Below are 16,606 nucleotides of genomic sequence, written 5' to 3' on the forward strand. Positions count from 1 at the left end.
TTACGTCCTGCCTCCCCTCACCCTCCGGCAGCCAGAAATAGCTCGTGACATGGCTTGGCACCAGGTGGAGTCTGCGGTGCTCAGGATCCGGGGGTAAGTGCCGCTCTACGCGTCAGCACATGGGAATTCCAGCACGCAACGGAACAACTGGCTTCCCCTTTATTCTGGTTGTGAAGGGAGAAGGACGGGAGCCCAGGGGCAGGCAGGTGCGGAGGCCGGCGAGCCGGAGCCGGGGGAGGTCCCGGCTCAGCGCTGGTCTTGTCACTATTTGAAACATCCAGCCCTATCATCACACGAGTGTGAAGTGTTCGGGGCCCTCGCTGCGGCTGCGTGTGCAGGGCTGGAAGGGAGCTGCCCGCTCGGCCAGCTGAGTCATTTCGGAATTGGGGCTGGAGCTGGGCGGATGGCAGTAAAGCTTGGGCCCTCGGAGCCCGCCCTTGTTAATGGGGCCGTTTGCCAATTAAAGAGGGGAAGAGGAAAGGAGGGGGGAGGCAGCCTGTGAAAGCCACGTGGAGGGCACTGGGATTTAGCCCAAGAGCTGCAGCAACGGGGTGGGGGAACCCTGGGAAGGCGTCGGGCGGAAGCCGCGGAAGAGTGCCGGCTCCGGGAGAGACGAATCGGGTTATGCAAGAGAGCAGGCTGCTCCACTGGAAGGAGGCCGTGGGGGTGGTCTTCTGCTGCGCCTGCCCCGGCAAGCGGGGCCCCCCAGGGAAGGCGCAGGCGTACCCTGAGCAGAATGGGACACTCAGCATGACCTCCCACTGCAAGGTAATCGCTCCCTCCCCAAGGGGCCATCTCCTCTCTGCAGCGCAGGGTCCCACCTGCTGCGAGACACTCGCAACGCCACTTAAGAGGCAGGGGCGACACAAGGGACAGCCTTGGGAGCTTCTGGGCCTGCTGCCTGCCCGCCTGGGGACCCAGCCCTGCCGGTGTATAAATCAGTGTGTAAATCTTTTGCATGTGCACGTGGCTGTGTGTGCATGCACAAATATGTGTGCCTGGGGGTGTGCATGGATGCATGTGTCTGTGTGGAGGTGCACGCATGCACTAATGTGTATGCGTACATGGATGCATGCAAATATGTAGACGCTTGTGTACATCCTTGTGTACCCACCCAGCAACTGGCACGTGCAGGTGCAGAGTTATGGGCTGAGCCCTGGGCTGGGAGCCGGGAGTTCTGATCCCACCTCAGACACCTGCACTGGGCAAATTATGTCGCTTCTCTGTCCCTCAGTTTCTCCACCCGTACAATGGAGGGATGGGGGGATCAAGTGGTTCACGGGCCCAGACTGTCCCTGAATTCAGGACAGTATCTCTAAAGTTCTTTTTAGCTCGATGGGGCCATAGACTAAGTGCCTGCACGCACCTGCCCACCCCACAGCAGTCCCGGCGTCACATCGGCAGGGCTCTCACGGCCCCAGCCAGCTCCTGCTGTCATCAGTAGCACCCTCTTCTCCCTTCTCCATGGAGTCCAGCGGGAGCAGGAGCTCCACTGCAAGGCACTGGCTAAGCAGCCTCAGCAGGTACGCGTGGAGACTAGTTAGCAGCCACCAGGGGTGCCGGCACATAAGGATGCAAGCCCAGATCCAGCATAGTAACAATCCCCACCTCAGAACCAAATCTCAAACCTGCTCCGGCTCCCTGCTCCTCCAGAGGCTGCTGGAGCCCCTAGAATTTAGCCCCACCTCCCATCACAAGAGGCGGCTCCTTCATGAGCTCCCACAATTCAGACCCAGGTGTTCCCAGGCATAGTGTCAGCCCTGCTCTCAGCCCCCTGGTCTCCTTCCAGCCTCTCTGCGTCCCCTCCTCCTCCCCGCTCCCTCTGCTGCCCGCCGCATGGGATCCTGTCCAGGCCCCTCCAGGGCTGTCGCCTCTGGCTGTCTCGCCCAGTGGTGCATCGGTCCCTGCCATGCAGCTGCGGCTTTGGGCAGACGTCTGGAGTCCCTCGTGCTCTGGGGGAGAACTCTTGCGTGGGTGTACACGGACGGGGGTTCAGCGTGCATGGAGGAGGGGCGACAGGCATGCATGGTGCTGACAGGGTGCAGGTGCTGAGGGAACAGCTAGGCGTAGGGTTGTCCTGGCTGCTAGCGGGAGCGTTGTGGCCTGCTCACGTTTGGCCCCAGGCTGTAGGAGCTGGGACCCAGGGATGGGTGGGAGTGGTTCTGCACAGGGCTCAGAGGGGTCAGGCCTGCACAGGGGGCCTGTGGAGTACAGACATCTCGGGGGGGCTCTGGCTGGGCCTGCCCTCCGCCTGGCAGGGCCAGTGGAATGGCACATTGTGTTGCTGATTTACTGACCTCTGTCAAGGGGCTTCTCAGAGCTCCGGGGGACCCGCAACAGCCAGCGCTGCCCAGTGAGGCAGACCAGACGCTGAGCCGAAGCCGGTAACCCCGGCTCCCTTCCTCTCTCCTGCCCCGTGCCATCGACCCTCGCTGCCATAGAATCATAGAATATCAGGGTTGGAAGGGACCTCAGGAGGTCATCTAGTCCAACCCCCTGCTCAAAGCAGGACCAATCCCCAATTTTTGCCCCAGATCCCGAAATGGCCCCCTCAAGGATTGAACTCGCAACACTGGGTTTAGCAGGCCAATGCTCAAACCACTGAGCTATCCCTCCCCCCCGCCCCCGCTGCGCCATCAGGCTGCTGTCGTCCCCCTCACCCTGTGCCATTGTCCATGCTCTCTGATGGCCCCGCGCCCTCCGCTCCGGGCATCAGAAAGAGCGACCGCCCTGGGCCCGGTACAGAGAGCAGCACGGAGCCCATATCTGCGAGCCACACTGACCACGAGGGCCAACGCCGGCGGCAGGCCCCACATCACCAAGCCCCAGTCCCGGCATGGTCCAGCCGGGTTGCTGATGACCAGGGGGTCTGCGAGATTTGCTGCCACGGAGGGTGCATCTACGCTGCCGAAACAGAGGGGTTTTACCTCAGGTTAAAGCAGCGGTCAGGATGCAGCACTGCAGTTTGAACTGGGGTTAGCAGCTTGCCTTCAACCCCAGGCTGCCCCCCCGGGCTTTTATTGGAGCTGACAGCACAGTTGCCTTGTCTGCTCTGCTATTTTAACGGGAGTCAAGAGCACCCCTCTTTTTCCAGTGTAGACAAACCCTGGGCGCAACGGGGGATAACACAACGCAAAGCCTGCCAAACCTGGCTGCTCTCTGAGCCAGCGGGCTCGGGCTAAGAAGCCCACGTGGCCGTGGCTTGCAGGTGGCACTCGGGCCTTAGCGAGAGTGGGGCGGGGCGCGGAAGTGAGGGGAAAGAACAGCCTGGGGAGCACAATGGGTCTGATGCAGAGCAGCCCCGGCTCGCCAGGCCTGGCACTCGGCTGCTCCCGGCCCCGGGGGATTGGCGTGCCATGCTGCTGCGTCCTGTTGGGTTTTTCCCCGGGAGGCCGGGCTTGCGAAGGCGCCTGGAATCGCTGCTCTCCTGAACGTTCCTGGAAAGCAGTTTTCTGTTCCTGGAAACCTAAGCTCAGCCTCTGTGCTGCACGGGAATGGGAGGCGGCAGCAGCCAAGCCAGCGCTGTAATTGTACAGCTATAAACGGCTTTTTCTTTCCTCGGGACGCCAGGGCCGACTCTCCCTGGTGGACCGAGCAGGCTGGCAGGCACCAGCCTCCAAAGGAACCCAGATCTCACGGCTGCTTTGCCAGCAGGACCATTCGCCTGAGAATCCTGGGGGGCTTGGGAGAGTAAAACGGGAGCTTCTGTCAATCCCAACCGCTGGGGCCCTGGGGGGAGGAGGACGGTAGAGGTGGAGGGACCGTACTCTGATCAATTTGGGGTTACTCCTGCCCCCTTCTGGGGATTGTGGGAAACATCCTCATTCATCGTCACCGCTCCAATCCAGCCTCAGTCCTGGTTGTGCCGCCACCTACTGGTCCAGCCAGGTCTCTTTCCCTTGGGCAGGAGTTTGGGATAAGGAGGGAGCCATAGATTCCCCCTCATTTCATCCCGTTTGAATCCTGCCTGGATGCCAGCACCGCTCGGATGCTCATGGCACTGCTTTTTAGAGCATGTGATGGTTGGTCGGGGAAATCGGACAGTCAGTGAAACTAGAAGGAGGCAAATTTAAAACAGATTTAAGGAAATGTTTTTTCAGATGAAGTATGATTAGCCGGTGAGACTCCCTGCCACATGATATCAATGAGCTTAGCAGGATTTAGAAAAGGATTGGGCATTTACATAGAGAACAAGAATATCGGGCATTAGAACAGAAAGGAGTAAAAATAACCAGGAGGAAACTTTGAATGGGAAATAAACCTGCTGGCCTCAGGGTGCAAGATCGCCTCTAACTGATGGGGGTTATTCCATAAGTGACCGCTAGAGGGGTTCTCACGCCGGATGTTGGGCCCTGTTGGAGCCGGGACACTGAATTAACTGGACTCTGGTCTGATCCAGTCTGACAAACCCTGTGCTGCAAATTAACTCCATGCAAGAGCCCGCCTCAGATTGGCAACCCTGGCTCAGAAATTCCTCCTCCCAAATATTTAGTTAGCCCTGGTGAAACTAAAGGCTCCCTGGAGACTGGGGGGGCCTTAATTATCCACAGAACTTCCTCCAGGCCCTGCCCTGGGCTCATTTGAACCTCTCTGCTGAGACTCTCCAGTGGGAGGGTGACAAGGGCTGGGATGCGGACGCGGGCCCACCTGGGAACTGAGCTGAGCCCTGACCAGCGAGGAACCTGTTATTCCACCTCCCCATTCCTGCTTCTCAGGGACTTTCAGCCCCCCCTCTGAAAGAACGTCTACACCCCTCTTCTCCCTTAGCAGCGGGCTGACTAATCTAGTCAGGTTCTTATCCTGCCCCGGTCACTGGTACCTGAGCACCCCCCTCCACCTGTGCACGAAGCGACACGGCTAACATCCGTCCCCTGTGGTCCCTTCTCTTTCCCGCTACCCGGGGGCGTCTTGGGCCTGACGTGGCTTGTTTGGGCAGGCTTTGGGTTGGGAATGTCCGTGCAGCTCTGTGCAGAGATCAGCGAGCGCAGCTCTTGGCTCCCACGGGAGCTTGTTCCAGTCTGAGACGGGCCCCCAAGAGAGCTCGGCTGCCTGCACAGACAATCTCCTATCGGCCGTCCAGCCAGCGCCCTGGGCCGATCGGTAGGACGCCTGGGTTCAGGCCCTGTTTGGCCTCTTGCTCTGCTGAGCTGGGACTGGCGGCAGCTGTCTCCTTGGGGAGCAGAGAACCATATATTGCTCTACAGCACCCTCTGGAGGACTTTCCTGACAGTGTCAGACGTCTGCCGGGGGGCTTCAAGATGAGGTGACACTTGTAGGGTGGGTGGGATGTTCGGACAGGGACCCTAGCCTGGGAACAGACAGTCACAAATCACCCTGAGTTCCTATCCCTACAAGTCTGTGCGAATTGGCCTCAATAAAAGCCAGGGCTGGTACTCACAGACAATTAACGACCGCAGTCCTTGCTAGGCAGGCAGGTAAATACCCTCAGCCCCAGTTTACAAATTGGGAAACTGAGTCACAAAAGGGTGGGGGAAGGGATTCGCTCAAAAGCCACATGAGAAAGTCAGTGATGGGACCAGGAATGGAACCAATCTCTCCCCACCTGTTGGCTGCAAGGTTATTGTAAAAGGAGGATGCACAATAGTGAAACCAACCTGAGACCCACAGCTAAAGAGACCACCTTATGGACCCCACAGCCTTTCCAGTGCCTTTTATCAGTTGCCTACTAAAGCCACCTGGCTGAGTGTAAAAAAACAAAAGAAAGAAAATCCAGCTCCTCCTCCATGGACACTCCTGGTGCTTTTCCTAATTTGAGGGGTTTGCTCCTGAATTCTTCACCAAGTTATTCTCTCCCCATCGCTACTTTTCACCCCTCCTCCCCAGAGGTGGCTGCGTCCTCAGTTGTTCTGTATACAGCCTGGGACACGGACTGGGATCTTTCTCAGTGAAAGGCACTGTACAAATTTTAACATTTAGGTTCCAATCTGGTCCCCAGCAGGGAACAAACATGAGATTTTGCAGGATTAGCTAGACTCTTATTAGCTTCCCAGGAAAAACTCACAGTTAAATTAACTCATTGCTTAAAATGGAATTTATTATAGGCCAACTTTACTGCTCCTTTTTGCTCTGGCTGGGGGCCTGTGTTCGGGATGGAGTTTAATCTAGTGACAGCAGGTGACTAGGAACCAGGACTGCTAGGATCTATTCCCAGCTATGGGAGGGAGTGTTGCCAAGTGGGGTGGAGCACAGGTGTAGCTGGCAGAATTTCTGCCATTCCCAGGTCTGCCACTAACTCACTTTGTGGCCACACGCAAGTCACTTCAGCACGCTGTGCCTCAGTTTCCCCCGCTGCAAAGTGAAGTTACTAATCTCGGCCTTGAAGGATGGGCAGGCTTTGAGGCTGGATTAATTCACATTCGATAAGCAAAATGAGATTCTCTGATGAAAGATATTTGTAGGTGGTTAAAACACGTGTCCTCGCTGGGGGTCTAGAAAGGCGTGTGCCCCAGCTCACAGCAGAAAACGCAGGGGGCACCTCAAGAGCTTGTGGGTGCTGGTAGGGGTGTATGTGTGTGTGTGTGTGGGGGGGTGTTGTGCAGATGCAGTGCAAAGGATCCCTCTCCTTCAGTCTCTCTTTCCCCTTCTGCACAAAGCCAGCAGCAGCAGCGAGCTATAGCTGGTAAATTACAGCAAAGCAAGAGCCCAGATAAGGCTCCCAGCTGGGGCCGGTGGTTTGGAACAGAAATGGTCATAACTGCTAGGAGAGGACAAGAGGACGCGGAAGGCGAGCGCTAGGAAGTGGGCGCCATGGGCGAGGTAGGGTGGGCTCATTGCCCCCGACGGATGGGGGATTCTAGTCTCTCACTTTACTGCTAATTCTCTTTGTGGGGGGCTGGTCAGCGGGTCCCTCAGGCCCACTCTTGGGAGTCCTGACACTGATTTCAGGGTCACTGCTGTTTATAGACAATTGGCACCAGGGCGGGAAAAGAGGGTGTCACATAAAATGCCTATAGCCAACACCGCGGCTGTGTGTGTGTGTGTGTGTGGGAGAGCCAGAGCCTTTCACCGGCAGGGCCTGGTGGGATGCAGTGACCGTCTGAGAGCAATGCCCAGACACCATGGTGATGGGTGCCGTATAAGAATCTAGACAGGCAGAGGGGGGCCTCCACTCAGTTCCCATGGCCCTCCCCTGTCACTGTAGTGAAGCTGAGGGCTGCATGGACTCTGGGCTCATGAGGGTTTGGGGAGCTTTTTGCATCGCTGTTTGCACTTGGTGGCTCTCCCCCTGGGTGCCCGGTGTTCTCCCGGCGCCCCGTGGGCGGCTGTGTGTGCTGGGGCTGAGGGACCCTTCCTGTCCTCTCCCACAGGAGAATGTGGAGATGGGGCTGTCGGGGCGCAGGATTCGGGCCTGGATCCGCGGGAGATCGCTCCGCCTCGCCGCTCAGAGCCAGGGGAAAGGTAGGCAGCTCCCCGCCCCACATGGCCAGGGCCGGATTTCCAATTAGGCACAGTAGGCACGTGCCTCGGGGTACCTAAAAGTTAAAAGTGGGTTAAAAGTTTCATTTTTTTTTTACAGAAAACACAAAGGTCAGCTGTAGGGAAGGGGGGGCGGGGGCTGAAGGTAGTGCCTAGGGCCACATAAAGTGTAAATCCAGCCCTGCCAGTGACAAACCCCCGGGAGCTGAGAGACTCTCCCACGAAACAGGGTCCCAAGGAGCCTCACAACCCTGCTCACCGTCATCCTCCCTGCCCCGCACATGGGGAAACGGGGCTGGGGAGAGAACCCAGGTACCCTGGCTCCCTGCCCTGGGCTCTAAGCCCCAGCCCCCCACGAGCGCTGCGTTCTCCCTGGAGTGCACCGGACGCTGCCCCCCGCCATCCCCGCCGGCCAGCCCAGCTCCTGGCCCCGGGCACTGCAATCCCACAGCCTGGCCCGGAGACTCTGCCCCACTCGTGCGGGACTGTTGCTAAGAGACGGCTCAGGAGCGTTTCAAACAGCGCTGAGGCAAAGGCCGTGTTCGGAGGGCCACCCTGCCCAGCCAAGGCTGCATCGCACTCCCTGCGGGAGCGGCCCAGCTGATGCTCCCATTGCTGGGGACCCCGCTTTCCAACACCCAGCCCGTGATCTAATCCTGCTCCCATGCTGGGCGCAGGCCTCTGTCGAGTGCGCTGCCACCCGGTGGGCAGTCTGTGTAATTGCAACACTTGGGTAAAAGCAAGAGGGGGCTGTTAATAGCCGGGAATCAAGGCTGACACTGACCCCGGGCCACAGACGGCCTCACGGCACTGCCCGCCTCCGCCATGCGGACCAGCAGGGCAACGGCTAGAGGCAGAACCCAGAAGCTCTTGCTCCACCCACGGGTGCTAAAGGAGCACACCAGTGTGGCTACACGGGCGACCCAGCGGACTGAGTGAGGAGCTGGGATGTCCTGGGTTCTAATCCCAGCTCAGGACTGAAAGCCAGGACTCCTAGATTCTGTTATTCCCAGCTCTGGAAGCAGAGTCTAGCGGTTAGACATGGGGACTCTGCACCAGGATTCCTGGGTTCTATTCCCAGCTCTATGATGTGGGACATGTCCCTTCTGCCTCAGTTTCCCCACTTGTGAAAGGGGGATCAATGTCCTGACTCCACTCCCAGTGAGAGGGGCAGGGGGTTAACACGTGCAAAGCTCTTTGGGATCATCAGAGGGGTGGGGGAACAGGCAAGAGCAGCCTGGGCGAATAGGAGAGGCAGCATGAATCAGGGATGGGGAATTTACAGGGCTTGTTCCCTTCCCCTCCTGGTGGGAGCCCCGACAGGGGAGGAGGAAGCTGCAGCAGATGCTGGATTGCAGCTCATTTATTGAGCAGAGGATCTGCTTGAGTTCTGGGAGTATTACACTCGTGCTTAGAGACTGCTGGGTGCTGCATCTACATGGGACAGTCCCTTCCCCCAAAGAGCTAACTAAGCAAGAAAATCATTATCCCCCTTTAGTGGGGGGAAACTGAGGCACTGAGAGGGGACATGACTAGCCTGAGGTCACACAAGGCATCTGGGGCAGAGCTAGGAATTGAACCCAGATCTCCAGAGTCCCAGCCTAGGGCTATAACCAGCATCAGCACGTCCAAGGGCCAAGTCTGGGATGCTGACTCAGTGCCTGGCAGGAGGCACTGGCTGGTCAGGCTGATTGACCAATTCCTTCCCAGGAGTTCCCGCCCTGCATCTTCTCAGCAAGTCATTTCTCAGGCTGGTGGAGCAGCCTCAGCCTCGACTGACGATGAGGGTGGAGTAGGAGGGGGTGGAACGCACCCACACGGGCTGGTTTTAGCTGATCTCTGTGGCTTGTGTCTCAGCGGACGGGGGCAGACGTTGAGGTAGGGCTGGTGCCCTGGGTATGGTCACTGGGCTGGGCAGAGTGGCCAGAGCTGGGAGAGTCCCAAACTGGCCGGATGTAGGGCTGACTGTTTCTCGGAAGAAGGGATGGTGGTTTCTGGTTAAGGGCCAGCACAGAGCCTCAAGGCTCCGGGCTCTATTCCTAGCTAGCTCTGGAAAGAGAGCAGTTCCTAGCGCATTGGAGCAGGGGACTGCGAGTCCAGGACTTCTAGGATTTCTGACTTAGTGACAGCTTCTCTGTGGCCAAGTCACCTGGCCTGGGAAGTACGACACCCGGGTTCTATTGCCAGTTCTCTGTGCTAGGTCCCTTATTATTAATTATTTGAATTGAGGTGCCAGCTAGGAGCCCCAGTCATGGGCCAGGTGCTAGGTGCTGTGCAAACGTATCCGTGCCTCAGTTTCCCTATCCGTAAAATAATGAGCAGAAAGACCCTCCCCTCTTTCCCAGCAGAAGGCGGAGTAACGCTTGTAAAGTGCTTAGAGATCCTGCCACAGAAGAGTCAACTATTACCCTCTAGACTAGAGGCTCCGCTCTCCTGCCGAAGGGGAAAAGTACTACCAGCTCCTGTCGTTAGAGGACACTGGTCTCGCCTAAGCACTGCTTTCCAGGCTACCCTTCTCCCTAGCAGGGCGTTGGCGCAGAGAGCCGAGAGATTGCTTGCTTGGGGCTGTGTGTGCTGGCAGGTCGCCCAGAGAGCGTTAGTATGCTGTCCTCGGTGCTCTGGACAGGGGCTTTGTTGGAAGGGGCGTTCCGGACTCAGAAAGGGGCGCCAGCATGGACCCATCTGCGCAGGGACCAGCGAGGAATCCTGACCTACTCCCCACACTCGAAAGGGCAGCAGTGAGCAACTGCCCCAGTGCAATGTGGGCAACTCCCCCTTCCTCTCCAGGTTCAGGCCTCTGCAGGGTAACAGGCCTCATGGCGCTGCGGGAGAAGCCCTACCAGGCTGGATGGAGCAGTGCTTGGAGGCAGCATTGCAGGGGAGGACAGGACTCTGCATTAGGTTCCTGCCAGGAAATCCAGCTGCTACAGTCCGGTTCTGTATCCACTGGGTGCCGTGATTTGTGGAGCATTTTGTCGAGGGATCTGGCCAGCTTAGAGTGCTCTGAGCCCTCCTGTCGCCAGGGGTCTAGACACCAGCTCCCCATGCCCCTCAGAATGGGTTTAATGGGATTATTGCTTATTATTCGTGTCGCAGCAGAATGCAGAGGACCCAGCTGCATAGCCAGGCACTGCACAGATGCCTAGGGCAAGACAGCCCCTGTCCCAGACTGCTGACAGTCTGAACAGACACAGGGTGGGAGGGGAAACTGAGGCACTGACTTCTGCATTGTCATGGATTGTCCAGGCGTTGCACAGAATTAACAGACAAAGCCTGACTCCCTGTCCCCATGTTGCTGTCCCGACCCCAGGGCAGGGGAAACCGAGGCACAGAGCAGAAAAGTGACTTGCCTGAGGCAAGATTGAGGGGGGCAGAGCCAGGATCAGCACTTGGGCTTAGCCCGCAGAGCTGGGGCCAGGTGTTGGGCAACAGACACACAGGGGATGGGGCTGCCTCCCCCAGCCCAATGAAGGCCGATGGCTGCTTTAACAGCATCCCAAGCCCTCTCCTCCAGCTGCAGAGGGAGAAGTGGGGAATGGCCGCTGCAGAACCGTGGGTGGGTGGGTCTTTTTTAGCTCTGAAGCCTCCCCATCTGTCACAGTTGTTTCTTCCAGGGCCAGGGTTGAGAGAGGACGGCGGGGGCGGGGGTGGGGGGGGCACTGATTGTGTTTTGAATTTTGAACATTAATCCCTGCACATTGCACAAGAGTCTGGTGGAAAATGCTGTCCCAGCACTTTGTCAGGATTTACAACTCTGCTGCTGCTGGCTGGGCACACGCACAACGTCTCTCTGTTAAGAGCACCAGCCACCTGGAGGGGGCACCCCTGCAGCCGCAAAGGCACCTGGGGGTGAGCATGTGGGGGCACAAACAGGCCGCCTGCCTGCAAGCCAGTATTACGTATGCCCACAATGCACACTCACCATGCACCAGTGTACGCCGCGCACACGCAGACCTGCACCCTGCACAGCCATCCTGCACAACACTAGAGCAGGGTTCACAAAAGAACGAGGTAAGTTCCTGGAGGATCGGTCCGTCAATGGCTATTAGCCAGCGTGGGCAGGGATGGTGTCCCTAGCCTCTGTTTGCCAGAAGCAGGGAATGGGCGACAGGCGATGGGTCACTTGCTGATTCCCTGGTCTGTTCATTCCTTCTGGGGCACCTGGCGTTGGCTGCTGTCAGAGACAGGACACTGGGCCAGATGGCCCATTGGTCTGGCCGCTCTGATGGTCTTATGTACAAACCTGCAAAACGCATCCAGCCCTGAACTCAGACACGGACTATGCACAGCCACCACTGAGGACATGGGCCGTCACGCCCAGCGGTTAGAGCAGAAGTCACCACTCAGAGCCAGCGGTTAGGACTGGGTTAATCTGAGTAAGGCAAGGCTGGATCGAAGGCAGGAGCAGGGCTGCAGGCACTGTCACGTCTGTGAATAAATTATCCCAGCAGGTGAAGCAAGCAGTGACCTGTGTGTGCTGCTGGCTTACGACCAGTCCGCTGACTCTCCCCACCAGTCAGGCAGCCGGTTACAGCCCAGCTACCCTGGTTCGGTCACCGGAGTGGGGCTCTGCCGCCGGCCCCGATTCCTGACCCTGCGCACAAACGTGCGCTATGCACAGTCACTGTGCACAGCCGCCGTGTGCAAAGCTGCGCCACGCCTTGCACGGGGCACAGGAGCATACTAGGCACACGCCCCCAGCACAAGCACCCCGGCCGCGGAGGGGCAGATAAGCTCGGCAGGACAAAGCCCAGCGCCGCGGCGCCAGGACACGCAGGGGACTCCCAGCCCCTTTGCTGAGCACATGCAGCAGGAGCAAAGGGATCAGCCCGTACCCTGGAAGGGGGCTGTGTATGGAGAGGGAGACGGTACAGAGGCCCGACATGCAGGGCAGCCCTTTCCCCTGCCCTGAGATTTCCCCCACTGATAACGAGATGGAGCCGGCTCTGTTCTGGGACTGTTCAGATTCGCCTTCCAGCTGTGCCTGACTAACATCTGGGCTGGCTGGCACCTCCCAGCCCTCCCTCCGTACCCAGGCAGGGTAATAAACACCCTGGAGCGTGCTAGGTCCAAGCAGCTGGGCCCGGGCATGGCACAGCTGCTGTATTTCCGACTGTCTCCCCGGCGAGCCCTGAATGGTGCAGGTCAGACCTATGTTGCTCTTGGCTGGGGGCCAGGCAGTGACAGGGCCCTCTGCGAGTTATGAAATCCATAATGAGAGTGCTGAGTAACACAGGCTGCTGGCCCAGCCTGGCACCCGCCCACAAGTTCAAAGGGGCACGGAGAATCCCGGGCAGGGGAAGAGACAGAGATCAGACCAAGAGAATGGGGCACCGGGGGTACTGGACACAGCAGAGCCTCCATTGCGGGGGATCCCAGAGCTGGAGTGGCAGGAGGGCTGTGAATCGAGACTGACGGGCAGGCAGAGTTGTTGTGGGAGGCAGTCCAGGGCTGGAATAGCCAGGGGGCTGTGGGTTGGCATTGCTGGGCATCAGCCAACCCACGCGAGGGAATATTGCAGAGCATCTGTCCACGCTAGGCCTGGCCTTCTTCGATGTTCCAAGTGGCAGCGTCCTTCCTTGTCACCCCCCAAGCGCCCCTGGACCCAGGACGCTGGACTCCAGATTTGCTGACCACCTTGGAATCCCAACAGCTGGACCTGCCCCTTGTAAGCAGCTGCCGCTCCGGGCCTGGGTGGGTGCCTGGCATCTAAAGTCCTGGCGGGTGGCACCTGCCCCTGGGGTCGGGAGCGCTGCGTTGGGGAGGGGTGGCATGGAAATATATTCGCCTGTCTGGGGGGAATGGGGGACTCAAGGACACAGACCCCCCAGGGAAGCTGCAGAGCTGGAGGGGGTTGGCGGGAAAGCATGGCATGGCAGGTGCTTCCCCATCCAGGGCTGCTCTGAAGGTCGGTCCATAACGCCAGGGAAAGGCCTAGGATGGGGGACAAAGCCCTTTCCCACCTCGACGCATCCCCACTGTCGGTTGTGCCTCTCCCCCAGCTCCCCTTAGATCAGTCAGGCGGGGTTCACAACGCCGGGGCGTGGGAGGGAGTGCTCTCAGACGCACCCAGCCGGGCAGGGCGGGGGAGACACTAACCACACAGGCTGCCATAGGGCATGGGCACCCTGCCCCAGCACAATGGGCCCATTGATTCGGGGCAGGGGAGCGGAGGTGTGGGAGTCTCGTCTGGACCAGGGAGGGGCCCGTCGGCAGCTGGCAGGTTCCAGGGAACATTCCTGCCAGCGAGAGCGACGGGGCTCGGAGCCGGGGCGATTCTGTGCAATGCAGAAGCCTCACGTGCCCTAGAGGTTTGCAGGCCTGTCTTGTCCTTCGGGACGTAGGATCCCCAATGCCTGTGTTTGGTGACGGGGAACAGCCAGGATTTATTTTCCTTAGTGACCGGGCAGAGCCTGCCCCGGGTGGGATCCAGAATGGGGCCCGTTTCCTGGCCAGGGTGAATGGTGCCAAAAGGGGAGATTTCGGGTGGGGGGAGGGAGAGCACACATGGCAGTGGCTTGGAGCAATCGGTCTCCATGGGGCACTGCTGCCCTTCCTGCCACCCAACCTCCCCTACCCCGGCTGCTCAGGGCAGCTTGTGGCCCCCAAAATGCCCGCAAAGGGTCGCGAGGCAGGTTGGCACCCCCAGAGGGCAGGGCCTGCCGCAGAGAGGTCTGTTCACATGGGGGCACACACAGCCTGCTAAGAAACCCCTGAAGAATTAAGCCTGTGACGGGGGAGAGGGCAGGGAACTGAGATGAGGAGACTGGGCCAAGGTCACACCGAGCGAACCCCGCTCTCCTAGCTGCTAGCCTTGTGCCTTAGCCACTAGCCCAGCCTCCCTCTCCAGGGCCGTGGTGATCACAGGCTCTTTCAAGGCCTCACGGGCTGAGTGAACCCACGACCCTGTCTCCCTCCTGGTCCAGCATCCCCCTGGTCTAAGGTGACCAGACAGGAATTGTGAAAAATCGGGACGGGGGTGGGGGGTAATAGGCGCCTATATAAGTCACAGCCCCAAATATCGGGACTGTCCCTATAAAATCAGGACATCTGGTCACCCTACCCTGGGTCCTCCGAGGTTGGGACAAAGCCTGATGCAAACAGCGGGACCACGGGGTGCGTGGGGATAGTTGGCATCTCCCAGTTCCCTGCTATGCCGAATCCTAGAAGGTTGGCTAAGGAAAAGAGGCCGGGCGTGGGAGGGTGTGCGGGGGGGAGTGATCAACAAAGCTACTGAGTTACAAAGTTAATAGCAAAGCAGGCAGCCGCAGCGGGGCCCTGCACCTGCCACGGGGCCTTTTGTTGATCCTGCCGGGCCAGTGAAGCTGTTTTCCCTCTCCCCGGCGTGATGTCAAGCAGGGGGCGGGTGCTGCCAGCCGCCAGCGGGGCAGGTAGATAAAGGACTAGAGCGGAACAGGAATCCCCAGTTTTTCCGTCAGGCCAGCAGAGACGGAGCGTCTCCCCACCGCCGGGGCCAGGTAGGCGGCTGGCTGCTCCCAACAAACACTGGTCTGGGACGCGGGGCACGCTTTGTAACGCAGGGGCGAGGGGAGGGGTGTGACCTGATGCTCCTCCAGCCGGCAAGGCTTGGGGGCAATATCCCTCGTTTCAGACTAATGCGTTCTCTCTGCCGCCATAGTTCTTCTCTCGCTCCGTGGGTTCTTTGTTCCACCCTCCCCTTCCTCGCCTTCTTCCTCCCTCCGTTCCTACCTTTCTCCCCTTCGTTTCTCTCCCCCGACCCGCTTTCCTCACCTGCTCCTGCCGCCCCAGCCCAGCCAAGCGAGACGGGATCCGGGCAGAGGGGAGGCCCTCGGGACAGGAGAGCTGGGGCCTGCGCGGTGCCTTGCTCCTGGGGTGTCTGCAGGGATGGGCAATAGACGGGAACGGGATCCCCGTCTGCCATCGGGAAGGGAGTAGACACAGGGAGGGGTTCCCGGGGAGCACCTGTTTCTGGCTGCAGCAGCTGCAGGGCAGACCCTAACGAAGCCAGGGCCTCAAGCGACGTCGTCACCTAGGGAACAAATGCTTCCCTGCGGGGCTAGGGGGCTGATCGTGACTCTCGGGAGCGAACCTGGAGCCCCGAAAGCCCAGAGTCCAGCACCTGACTGTGTGCGGGGTTTATTATCTCAGCAGCTGAGGGCCCTTGCTGGCCTCCGCCTTTGTGCTCCATCGATCGTCTCCAGCTGCCTGGGTTACGCGCGAATCTGGCACCTCCATGATGTGGGGCTTGCCCCAGGATGCTGGAAAGTACCTGCAGGGGCAGGCGAAGCTCAGGCTGTGTCCGGGGCGCTTAGGGCAAACAGGCACCATTGGTAGTGAGCAATCTGATGCTAGCGAGCGCTGACCTGATGCCACAGTGATGGACAGGGGGTAAGGACCAAAACGCCCGACTAGGAAATACAATAAGGCCTCTAGCGGGAGCGGCTTCTCCCCAGGAATATCCCCGCTGGGCCAAGTTACCGATGAGAACAGCAATGGCTGGAGGACCTTTCTGAGGGCTGGATTTTGAGCTTGCAAAGAGGAAGGGCACGGAAGCTGGGGGACAAGAGCGGAGCCCTTCTTTACCCCTGCCCCATCAGCTTGCGCCAAGCTGGGTGTCTCGTCATCCTGCTCAGAGCCAGGGCAACGGACGAGCAAGACATGGCGCAAAGGGAAGCCATGTAGCCAAAGGGGGCCGGCCAAGTCAGCCCGCCTGGGCCCCAGGGAGGTCTGTAGAACTGATCAATGAAATTGTCTGCATAACAGGTCCTTGACTGAGCCCTGCTGGGGCAGACGTGCTTTGGCCTCTTCCCTCGGGTCATTTCCTCTGCTGCTGAGCCCGTGTCCAAGGATGCCAACAAAGGACCCACATCCTTTCTGCAGCCCGGCAGGGCTTTGTCCCCAAAGCCAATCGTCCCTTTCCGTGCCATTAACCCTTTGAGTGCTGCCTGACCACTCGGGGACACACCCCCCCCCCCCGAGGTCTGTGAACCAGAGTCTGGCTATCCACGCGGCTGCCAGGCAAGAGTTCTGCTCCTGATGAGGTGGGGAGACTTCTCGGCTCCTCCCAGCCAGTGCCCTTCGGTCCTATGGTCGAAATCACCCCGACCCCTGCTGGGCTGTGTGGCCTGGCACCGCTTGGAAGTTGCTTGCACATGAAATTCAGGCAGACGGCCTTCCTTTGAGAAGC

The 16,606-nt window shown here is 59.2% G+C and overlaps 1 protein-coding gene across 4 annotated transcripts in view; it reads left to right on the forward strand.

Annotated features, from left to right (window-relative positions):
- Positions 1-573: 573 nt before the first annotated feature.
- The window catches only part of GRB7 (growth factor receptor bound protein 7), a 47,696-nt gene continuing 31,663 nt past the window's right edge, over positions 574-16,606 (forward strand). The window contains exons 1-2 of one of the 4 annotated variants that reach the window (XM_043536926.1): positions 574-768; positions 7,329-7,419. In XM_043536926.1, coding sequence (XP_043392861.1) covers positions 625-768; positions 7,329-7,419 — 235 coding nt within the window. In that variant the 5' untranslated portion in view covers positions 574-624. Of the gene's footprint in view, positions 769-6,696; positions 6,778-7,328; positions 7,420-14,791; positions 14,916-16,606 lie in introns of those variants that run through there. The other 3 variants (XM_007061964.4, XM_027824354.3, XM_027824355.3) reach the window with 3 other exon arrangements.

The sequence above is a fragment of the Chelonia mydas genome, chromosome 27 (genome assembly GCF_015237465.2).
Source record: "Chelonia mydas isolate rCheMyd1 chromosome 27, rCheMyd1.pri.v2, whole genome shotgun sequence".
Classification (NCBI taxonomy): Eukaryota; Metazoa; Chordata; order Testudines; family Cheloniidae; genus Chelonia; species Chelonia mydas.